The sequence below is a fragment of the Stylophora pistillata genome, chromosome 5 (genome assembly GCF_964205215.1).
Source record: "Stylophora pistillata chromosome 5, jaStyPist1.2, whole genome shotgun sequence".
Lineage (NCBI taxonomy): Eukaryota > Metazoa > Cnidaria > Anthozoa > Scleractinia > Pocilloporidae > Stylophora > Stylophora pistillata.
This window is the reverse complement of record NC_142523.1, coordinates 13,073,770-13,085,534: the sequence shown is the minus strand read 5'-3', so window position 1 is coordinate 13,085,534 and position 11,765 is coordinate 13,073,770. Positions and strand designations below refer to the sequence as shown.

The 11,765-nt window shown below is 37.5% G+C and overlaps 1 protein-coding gene and 1 pseudogene across 2 annotated transcripts; both read left to right on the top strand.

Annotated features, from left to right (window-relative positions):
• The first annotated feature begins 1,029 nt into the window (after nt 1-1,029).
• On the top strand, nt 1,030-8,717 carry LOC148730360 (uncharacterized; annotated as a pseudogene). The gene is made up of 3 exons (XR_016000915.1): nt 1,030-1,237; nt 5,041-5,382; nt 7,108-8,717. The product of XR_016000915.1 is annotated as an uncharacterized LOC148730360 (transcript).
• A 1,268-nt stretch (nt 8,718-9,985) lies between these two features.
• Nucleotides 9,986-11,745, top strand: LOC148730359 (uncharacterized). Its single transcript, XM_088761780.1, has 2 exons — nt 9,986-10,304; nt 10,855-11,745. Exons 1-2 carry the CDS (start codon nt 10,091-10,093, stop codon nt 11,589-11,591), a joined length of 951 nt encoding a protein of 316 aa, XP_088617906.1. The 5' UTR covers nt 9,986-10,090; the 3' UTR covers nt 11,592-11,745.
• Nucleotides 11,746-11,765: the final 20 nt, after the last annotated feature.

The following is an 11,765-nucleotide window of genomic DNA, read 5'->3' as shown; positions in this document are numbered from 1 at the left end:
TTCTCGTTTTTTTTAAACAAGGCATCCCAAACTCATCTGAAGATGATAAAAACGATAGCTACAGAGAAATTTTTTAGTTTTAGACGAAATTTGGTAACTATGATTTTCGGTGAGTTTTTCAAGAACTAATTTTTGTGTTTACCTGCTTCGATAAAGTTCTTCAAAAGGGTACTGCACTAGTATTTCAGACCCGCAGTTAAACTTACTCTGTTCCGTCATATTTAGAGTTGTTAAATTTTAATCAACAGATTTTTGTTCCCCAGAGACATTTTCCATAACTTTTTTTAACTTTCTCTAAAAATCGATTTGGATAAAGTTCTCCTTCAAATATTTTACATTTCATATTAGAGGGTCTAGTCTTTGCAAAACAAGGATCAACGATAGCTGTATATCTTTCCTTATAATAGCACCTCACGTTAAAATTCAATTTAGGTAGATTTAGAATGGCTTCATTTTCTGGATAAGGTCTAGCAGTTGTTCAATTGAAATACAATTACTCTTCAGACCCCGTAACATCTAACTAAACAAACCCTTAACGCTGTGAATGCGGCTCTGTGGCGGTCAATTGGGTACCCAAATGGGAAACACAGGAAGAAGCACCTGTTAAGATATCCAATGCTTTGAAAGTGATATTTTAAAAGGATTTTTTTATTTGTCTCTTCATTGAAGCCGGAGCGTTTCTACCTTTTTTTAAGCTGTTTTGTTTCCGTTTCTTTTTCGTCAAGAGTTTTGGTGGTCAAATTCGACAAAAAGTTAATGATCCTTACATGAATCTCAGGCGAAATAATTTTTAAAATCTGAAATATTCAAAACACTCCTAAAAGGCTCTTAAATATTTTAATGGGAGTTAAAAATAAGGAAATTTTTAAGAATCTTTTGGACACTTTAAAAGAGTGTTCAATATATAAGGACAGGTTTTAAATTGCACAAAGGAAAAGAAATTTTTATTTCTGAGGAATAAGATGGGTTGGCCTTATTGAGATGATTCTGCCGTGCTATTGGACTATCCATTCAACCGGCAAACTTTCGTAAAGAGGTTGTGTCCATAAGAAAAGATTTTCAACACAATGTTTCCCATTCGTTATAAACGGTTGGCGCAGATTCTATTCCCAACCCAAGGAATCTAAAGCTAAGATGGAGGAATTTCTTGAGAAGATTTTACCCTTCCTGTTAGTGTTTGGACTAATAGCGTCCAATGTTGTGAACGGTGGCCCTCTGCAAGAGAAAATGAAAAAGGGTAAGATAAGTAACTGTAGTTCACAACTGAATGCATATATGATTGTACCACTGGTTTAACAGAAACCAAAAAAGCCTATTTTGAAGAGTGTAAAACGCTAACTTATCGGTAACTGTTTGTTCATGTCTTCTATCGCCGAGTGGTTTACTCTAATTTTTTTTGTCGATTTTTGCAAGCATTTGTGTAAGCAATCCCCTGCGAATTCTTTTGTTGAAGAACAAGCCCTTGTTACCTTGTTACAAGAGAGACTACCTGTTTTTTCCTTATGACTGCTTAAATTGATGTTGCTTTCCTCAAAATTTTGATGCATTTTTCGGCAGACAGAGGACGTGGATTGAAAACCTGCCGATCCAGATTTATATAAACATGTGAAGAGGCCGGAATGGAGAATTACGAATCAAATCTTTTTAATTCAAAGTTCGAGTGATCAATGTCGGGCAGTTTTCCTATTTTCAAACTAGCGAGTGCCATGGAAGTTAAACTTTAGATCAATGCACGGTAATCATGTTCGTCTCTAGTTTACTTATTTTCTTTTTTTATTGCAAAAAATCGCAGATAGGAGACAAATACATTCGTTAAACAAAAGATAATGTTAAATTCTTCAGTGGATATTCGTCTCACCATCCAATCCTAATTAGGTAACGATACCATGTCGTACCATTTGAATGGAAAATCAATCTATTGAAATGTCTCACATGCACTTTAAGAATTTATGACCAGCGAACAACATTCCAAGTTTGATTAGAGTTAAGAATGAGGGTCAACCCTGTGGAAATGTAACTAAAATGCCTTTTCGTTTTCCTCTTGTCGCCTCATTCTTATATCACTTTTCTTCTAACCGCGAGAACGTTTCGGCGTGGAACAAGCATAACAAAGTTGGATTTGTACCCTTAACTAGAGTTAAGAAGCCAGGATAGGGGGACTATCTAGTATCTGGTATGGTATACTCAAACGGAAATCCTTACCCTTTCCTCCCCTCCCCACGCCAGAGCCCTGCACCTACAAGAAAAAGATGACAAAAATCCATAGTAGACTGAGTCTGTTGTTTCGGAATGGCACCTCATTAAACTTTTCTCTCGATTCGAAACATCTAGCAAGAGTACAAATGGCAAAAATTTTTACTTTTGTTGAGAAGTATTTGGGTAATTAGCTACGACTTAGTGATTTGTCTATAATAAGCGTTCAGTTAGATTTGAAGTCAGTATTTGAAGTAATTTTTGGTAAAAAAATTGAGTTGAGTTAAGAATATGGGTCAACCAAGGTCAGTCGGTTGATCATTCAGTTCGAGTCTTAGTTGAAAAAGAGAACAGTAGTGAATTTTCTGTAGCAAGGATTGTTTCAGTGGTTAAAGGAGAAATCTTGCGTGTTGAGTCACCTAGTACAACCTTAGCTTCTTTGAAAATTTTCATAAGTATATCTTATCTTGCCGGCTGAGCAGCATCTATAAGCAAAGATTTCGGTTACGACCATTAGCCGATAAAAAACTTATCGATTCTCTCTTCTCTCTCTCTCTTAAATCACTGGTCTTTCCGCAAAATTGATTTGAAATGCATTCTGTGAATCAGTTATGTTTTTCACATAGATTGACGTACAATACCGCCTCAAATTCAATTTTCCTTCTCAAAAAATAGCTCAGAAAGTTAAAACAAGAGGTATTTGCAGTTAACAAATACATTAATCAATACATCTTTCATTCATTCAATATTGGAATCCTCCAAAATGGTTTGTTCCTTGTAAGACGTTGAACGAAGTTTTGAGTTCTACTATGGATAAACTTTCGCTAACACTTTGTAGATCAAATGAATTTGGACATTACGACTGTTTTACAACAGAAACCGAGGGAATTCAATGACTAAAAGTCGCATTACTCCCCTTTGTGTCTACATAGAAAAAGGCTTTCATTTGAATTCAGTTTTTCGGTTGAAGAAAGACAAGATTTACTTTCCACTAAATTGTGTGATTGCAGAATACCAAAGTGTCAATGATACTATCATCAAATTACCTTTGATACAAGCAAGCATTTGAGATTATGATACTGAAATTTTGATATTATCATTATATGTCAAAATATCAAACCCCTAGACTCTTAGTAAGATCCTTACAGACAATTAAGATTACGATGTTGATATTGATATTGATATTTTGTTAATTTCATGATCCCCTATTATTATGAGGATAACGTGATTTCCTGATATTATCATGCTATATCATGCTGGTTTGTCGGGGGGGGGGGGAATCAAAACATCATAGAATCTTATCAAAAATGATATATCCAGATACTATCACACACACACACACACACACACACACACACACACACACACACACACACAAAACTGCAAGCATAACCAGAAATCCTTTACAAGATGGCTCCCAAAATGGCCGCAAGCATGCGCTAAGCGCGGAAATGCGGATTAAATATGGCTGCGAAGTATAAAGTAAATAAAGGGAAATAAAAATATTTTGCATTTTGTGCCATTATTGCTAGAAACTCAGCGTCCCTCAAAATAGATAGAGTCAAGTTCGAACTGTATTTCAATGGAAAGAGCAGTTAAAAAAAAACTGGTTTCAGACGGTATGTTTTTGTTCCAATAGCCTCATTTAATAGCCACACTCATGGTTTCTTTAGTCTGTTATGACGAAACGTTTGCACTGATTCGGTTCGCCATCCGAAAGATAGGAGGTTTAAATCGCAAAGCAAACGTTTTTTCGCTCCAGAAACATTCCTTTATACCGTGCCTTTTCAATTTTGAAAGTGGCATTTTCCAGAAATGCGAGACGGCGAGGAAATGAAACCATTACTTAGGCAAAAATGCTCCTTCGAGCGGTTTTTGTTTCTTTTTAATTTGCCCTCCATTTTGTTTTAACACATTTTAATTATCATATATGAGATACCTAAAGATAAAAAAGCCGCCATACAAAATAATCGGCTAATTATAAAAAAAAGCGGCAATTTGAAGGAAATCATACCTAATATTAAATGCTATGTCTGACATCCCTCCCAGAACTTTCTTTCAACCTTGGAAACATTTTTAGTGGAGACATCATTCAAAGTAAGGACTTTTCCTTCTTTTTGATCTATTCTCTGTGAAATCTGCAGAACTAAGAGCATTTAAGCTGCGGTAATAGCCCTTCGAATGATTTTTCCTTCGTCATCCGCCATATTAAATACCGAAATTTACGCGCCCGACGTTCACGCCGCTGATTGTCTATGATTTCTGGTAATAAAATGTACAATCAAAAATGACAGCAATGATTGTTATTATGATATTCTGCAATATCGCACCCCAGTGAGATTTACACACGCCATTGCATCAAGCAGACTCAACTTCAAAACACATTTAAATTTACTCACAGATTGACTTTTAGAACTGAACAGTGGTGTTTCTTAGTAGATTAATCGTCGTTGGTAGAGAATAATTCATTCTTTCCTTATCGGCCTCCACCCTCGGCCTACGGCTGAGGAATTACATCTGTCTCCTAATCATAAAATCAAATTCTTTTTTGTTGTTGTTTCATTTTTGAATTTACTATCGTGCATTTGAAAAAATAGCCTCTGTCTTGTGCATGAAGCGACTTTATCCTGATTTATAGGCTGAAATTACAAGCTGGCAAACTTTTATTGATTCATCAGGGAACAAGCAAAAGGTAATTATCAATGGAACCATTGGCTAGAGTGCTATAAGAATTTTTTTTGGAGGGGGAACACCACTAGATGGTGTGCGGAAGTTATTCAGCTATTTTCCATATAGATATAGAAAGGACTTTTCAAGAGTAATATTTCTTTTTTTATATACTTTTAGGTAAGAAGGGCGGTCGCTTTCTTGTTGGGAACAGCTTACGAAGAGCTGACACTGTTCCAGGATTCAGAAAGATGATCACTTCAAATAAAGTAGTTGAGGATTGCCCAGACTTCTTTGCTAAAAATACACTGCCTGCCGGTTTACGTCTCAACGACCATAACCTAATCCGCATTTGCCAGCAGAAGAACAGGCGGATGATCAGTTTCCGTCCTGAAAAAACAACCTACTACACTTTGCTTTTCGACCAAGGTTTGGGAATTGCAGTATATTCAGCCTACAAACTCACATCAAAAGACATGGAATTTCAACCGAGACCACGCCCAACATGGCAAGAAAACGAAGGTACACTGAAAATACTAAAGACCGAAGAAGAGGGAAGGGTTTCTCTAACTCCCGTCCCATGTACCAAGATTGGGTCTCAATTAGCTTGCTCCCCGCTAGAGGGTAAAAGTAAGGAAACATCTAAAGCAATTCAACAAGGTTGTGACGCCCTATACCGTATCACTAGCTTATATTGTAGTCCCAGTCATGAACACTTTCCTATTGTTAAGAATCTCAACGGGGTTTCTTGAACTGCTAACCGTAAAACGGCGAGAAAAGAAAAGTTAGCCATAAAAAAGCTAACCGTTAACATATTTCTTTTAATCACAAAGGATAGAAGTGAACCGTAAAATGGCCGTGGTTCTAACAAACACCCCATTAAGACCCTCGTTTTACTCACGTGTCTTAACGTGCCTGAATTATTTCATCAACTAAACGAAACCAAACAAATCGATACAAAACAAACTTAGACGAAGCTAGGCAAAGCAACACGGTAAAAAGACGGTTGTGGCAAAAAAATGTCACTACGACACAATAGCCTCAACAGACGCAGAACAAAAGCTAACATGTGAAGCAAAGAAACTTAAAATCTAAGACTAATTAACATAATGAATAATAACGCGATAACTAAACTAAACTAAAAACGGAAGCTAAGAATCAAGATGATTATGAAATCCTGGCGCCTACATTCACATCGTCGGCAATCTTATCTTATTGCACATGGAATAAACACATGCACAATGATTATAGATGATATTTGCGCCTTTACGAGAGAAGAAATTTCCCACTAGAAAGCCAACTGTTCAGCAATTAATAGAAACTTAAAATAACCTGGGATTGAGGATCTGAATTTGGGCACAAATGGCGTGATGGTGAGGTTAATGATGGCAGTATATTGATAGGAACTACAACCATTGTTAACTTATACTGTGTGACGGAAGAAAACTGCTCGCACTGTAAAGACCTTGCGAGGGACAAAGGAAGGTACTTACAGTACCCGAGGTTCTCGTCCTGTCTTTGAAACAAAACGCAGCTAGAAATAACGGATAATTGATTCCTATGATTTTTGTACTTCACCAGAAGTGAACAATTTGCCCAAAGTTGAGTTCAACCGACAATGGAAGCTTCAGTGATAAAACAGAGAAATATTCATTCTGAAATTATTCAAACTGATTTTAATATCATGGTTTATAATATAGCTGGCAGCACCTGTGGGCAAGATTAGTCGAATCCTGCGTTCTAATTGGCTACCTGAGCGGGCAAGGTGGGCTCATCTTCCTCGCTCGGGATTGTTCACTTTGATCTCAGGCAAGAAAAAAAGTGTGTAAAGCAGAATTACAAAGTTCGTAACTATTGGACAATTCCGGCTACGAAGTCGCAAAAATCATGCAGAAGACAGTCAAAAGAAAGGAAAAATTACACGAGGCTTTTAGGTACCCTGTGCTAAAAACACAGTTGGTTTCTTTCCGGACTCTCGAAATAAATGAGTCATTCTTTATTCATATTAAAGCGAAACACTTTTGCCATATGATTAATCATTTAATGATCAAGCTTGTTCGGTCAAGATGGTTGGATATTATCCTCGTTCTTTTTATGCGTTTTTAAGGACCTCGACTTTGTCTCGGTCCATAAAACGCAAAAAAAAAAGAACTCAGCTAATATCTAGCCATCTTGACCTCACGCTTAGGCTATAACGCGTGTATAGAGAGGACATAACGTTAACCAATGTTTATTCCCTTTTTATAGGTATCAAGAACCAAGTAGGGAAAGAAACATACCCACCGGCACCATGGCAAAGAGGCCACCTAGTCCCAGCGCATACTTTATCAAGTGATCCAATTGCCTTTCGTTCTACTTTTAGATACACGAACGCCGTGCCACAGCGTCCGGCCTTTAATGCTGGTGAATGGTCCAAGTTTGAGAGGAGAATACGACAGTATGCGACAATGTGCACTGCTGATAACGAAGGGGAACTCTATCTTTTAACGGGCACTGCATTTGTTTCTGTTATTCTAAGGTCTTTATGGATAAAAATGAAATAGTTCAGGGGGGAGAGAAAGTCAGTCATCCAGAAAAACGGCCTGGGGAAGATGACGGCACAATATCTGTTCCTGCGTCTTTGTGGACCGCTGGATGTTGCATTCAAACTGCTCCTCCTTATTATGCAAAAGCAAGTTTTGCAGTGATTGGTAACAATGTCAACGAAAAAGAAAATATGCATACGCAACAAATTACTGTCAAAACCCTCCAAAAAATTCTTGAGCAAGACTTTCACACAGCTGAAAAAGTTGATCTATATCCTAAAAATCCGGGCTGTTTAACAATAAACTTGAAAGAGCTTCCCAAGTTTGAAAAAGGAAAAGAAGAAGTAGTAGAAGAGGGAGAAGGGGAAGAAGAAGAAAAAGGAGAGAACGAAGAAGGAGAGAAAGAAGGAGGAAAAATAGAAGAAGAAAATGCAGAGGAAGAGGAGCAGGAGGAGAAAATGATCTTGGAATAATTAACGACGGCATCTGAAAAATTCGAACGAAGAAACATAATTGTTTAGCAATAATCTCCTGGCTGTTTCGTGGGTTTACATAATGTTCCCGAACGAGATTAAATTGAAATTTAATAAATGAAAAAATATAAATGCATTAGCATAAATTTTATATATATAAATATAGAAAATTATTTTTCTTTACTTTTTTCTTCTTTTAAGTTCTAACCAATGGTTCGTAGATGATCGGGATTTTGCCGAACTCTCTGTTTCCAAGGAAAAGGTCTAATGACATGTAGTTTTGTCCGCAAAAGCTGGAAAATTCAAAATAAACCGGTCTTTTATTGCCATTATATATGGATCTAGGCAAGCCTACAAGAGGAGCTCCATTTAGTTTATTTTCTAGCCTTCATTTTATTGAAAATCCTCAGCACTGCCTTTCGAGAGTTTATTCTAGGGGATTTAGGGCCAGTTTGGATGAAGGAGGTGGAAGGCGAAGATTGACGGGGTTTGAAACCTAGGGACTTGCAAAACGATCAACACGCATGTGAGTCAGCGGTATTTCAAGCAGCTGAAGAACTTCGTAGATGTTCCTCTGGTCATTTGTAATTATGTATATTTTGACGTTGGCGGACTGACATATTACCGTTGGCGAACTGACATTACACGTTGGTGAATCGACCTCTTACGTTGGTGAACTATTCGTTGGCGAACTGACACGGCGAAACGACCGGCATTCCCTAAAAAATAACAAACTTGCGCGAGTTCAAAGTTAAATGTATACTAGAACAGATAGAATTTTTGATGTCACCGCACTTTTCCAAATCAAATAATATCATTATTCCTCTTGATGCTCGAATGTTACCTTATTTATGCAATACTTGTATAAGACAATCATAAACAACCTGTCCACTAAGTCATGTTTCATGTACTTTTTCGATGAAATGAGTTAGAATGTGCGATTCCAGTAAAATTCCATACCCCATCACATAGGGAATGAACAAAATGAAACCTCCACCCTGCTGGAATTTCTAATGCAAAACATCTTGGTTTCTTGACTTCCCTCTCCTCTCGATTCCTGATTCTCTTCATGTTGGGAGTCTAGGTTATATTCTAGCATATTAAACAATCACATGACCGAACATCTTTCATTGTTAGAGAGGTTTTGGGGGAACTGGCATTCAACTGAGATACTTAGATCCTTTTCAAATTGTTGAATCCTTTTGGTAGTCTATTTGTGCCTTGAAACTGCTAGCGTGATCATACTGTAATTTTAAGGTGAGATCGATATGGACTGAAGCGGCTTCCAGAAGCGCCTGAGAAAATGCCGACGTCTATTCTCAACCTTAACAACAACTCATTGTAAGATACGATGAATATATGAAGTTCATATATTTTGAACTGCGGTTATAGATACGTATGATGCACGATCCTCGCAGTAGAGAGCGCTATTTATGCAATAGCGAAAATCAGACCTGAAAAAAATCAGGCCTGTACGGGATTCGAACCACTGACCTCTGCGATACTAGTGCAGGCCTGATTTTTTTCAGGTTTGATTTTCGCTATTGCATAAATAGCGCTCTCTACTGCGAGGATCGTGCTTCATACGTAACTCATTGTAACAAACCTGTAATTCAGCTCTCTGCAAAAGGTTTTAATAAACATCATATTAGTATCAAATAGGAATGCACAAGGCATCCAGGAAAGAAAATGTTACCCACCAGCCAGGGTCAATCCGTCTATAGAAAAACTGTGCCTTCTTTCTTGAGTACCGCCCTCGGCCGAAGAATAACTATATTTTCTAATCTTAAGATCAAATTCTGCTACATAGAGAAAAAAAACCTTGGTCTTAATGATCTTTAAAGTTCAAATTTTAATTTATCGACTTATATCCCCATCAGAATATTCCCGATTTTGAATGTATTTAAAAGATAATTATGTTGTTTTATTTTCATTTTTGTAAGGGTGTTTCTTTTTCGTTTACTTTTTTTATTACTTTTTTAGTTTACTGTCATGCATTTGAAAAAAATTAGCCTCTGTCTCGGGTAGGACGTGATTTCATCCTGCATGCATCACTCGTATGATTTAATCAAATTATTTATTGGATGTAATTACAACCTGGCAAACTTCTATTGATTCATCAGGGAACAAGCAAAACAATATCACCAGGAACCGAAATCAGTCGTTCTGACCAGTTGGAACGAGTGCTACAAAAAATTTTTGGCAGGAGGAGAAGCACCGGACGGTTTGCGGATGTTAATCAGTCCCACAAAATACATCTGTCAAGGGGAGAACCCCGACGAAAGCTACTATGCAACATTGTTTGATGAGGAGTTGGGAATTCCAGTATACTCAGCTTATACTCTCAGAGGGGATAATATAAAGTTCTTGACGAAGACGCAGAGTCGTCCAGCGTGGAAAAAGACCGAAGGTAGCTTGTTTATCCAGACCATTTTCAAATGTAATTAAAAGTAGATTTTCAATCACACCTCAAACACAGATGTATCGGAGTTAAACCACAGTTAATTGTTTTGGTTGTACTGTTCTCCAGGAAAATTTCAAAACAAACAAGACGCCTGGAGGCGTTAACTTGGGATGCATAGCTAGTTACTTACAATTACTCTGGTTTATGTAGAAAATGAAAATTTTTCTGATGTTTTTTCAAAGTACAGGACTGAAATCGAAAAATGATGACAAGAAAAAAGCAGTCAACAAGAAGGGGATATTATGGACAGGCACCCATTCTAATAGTAACCCCAACCAAAAGGGCTTTTATTCTGTGAGAAGCACAAGCACGTGGCTAGCCAGCATCTGACAACGACGACACTCCAGCGAAGTTCTACGTGGTCTCCCACAGCCATCTCACGTAGAATAAAAATTGAACCTTAAGCCATAAAAGTGACTTTTACGTAGCTTTAGTAACTGTTACTTCTGGCATCTCCCTTGTCATCACACGAATGAGCAAATATATCATAGAGGCTACCTCCGATTAACTAATAATTAATGAATTATTCAAATTTTGGCTCATATGTTCCCCTTTCAGTTTTGTGATTTGTTCTTGGTATTGATGTTAGACTGGATTTGTTTTCCAGGTATTGAAAAACAAGGATATGATCGATTATATCCTAGTGTACCATTTCACAGAGGTCACTTGGCACCAGCACAGACTTTATCCTATGAAAAAAAATCCTTTGATTCCACTTTCACATACACGAATGCGGTGCCGCAGCGCGCAGCTTTGAACTCTGGTATGTGGTCTCAGTTTGAAAGAAGGATTCGAAATTATGCAGAAAAAGACTGTGTTGGAAAGCAAGGCGAAAAGGGCGGAATTTTGTTTATATTAACCGGAACTTTATTTGTTAAATGGAAAGGACTCGATGATGTAGTGCCTCAAGATCCGCATAAAATACCTTGGCTGGCCATTACAGATGAACATAGATACCTCTCCCCAGCGATAGCTATTCCCAGTTCAATGTGGACTGCTGGCTGTTGTGTTGAAAATGGTGCAGCCAAGGGGAATTTTGCAGTGTTTGCAAACAACGAAGGAAATAAAGAACAAGCGCAGACCAGGCAGGTCAATATTGACGCCCTTCAAAAGATAATCAAGAAGGATGTAAAAAGCCGAAAATATGGGGAAGTCCACTTGTTTCCAGCGTTCCTGGGTTGTGAAAATGATATCAACAAGGTGAACCTTGACAATTATAAGAGTAAGGAGGGGATGAAAGTGGAAGGGATGGAAGAGGAGGAGAAGTAAAGTTTTCATGATTTGAATTAACGTTAACTGATTTACGAATGAAACCATATCTAATTGTAATTGCAAGAGAAGCGCCTACGCGTTTTATCACAGTGAGAATGTATATGACAGCTGAAACTTTTTCGTCAGTGAGTAGAAATAAAATAGTATGAAATTGAAGGACATAACAGTGTG

Coding starts and splice junctions, on each gene's coding strand:
- LOC148730359 (XM_088761780.1), top strand. CDS start 10,091: ATGTTAATCAGTCCCACAAAATACATCTGTCAAGGGGAGAACCCCGAC. Junction 10,305..10,854: donor GACCATTTTCAAATGTAATT/AAAAGTAGATTT, acceptor GAATTATTCAAA/TTTTGGCTCATATGTTCCCC.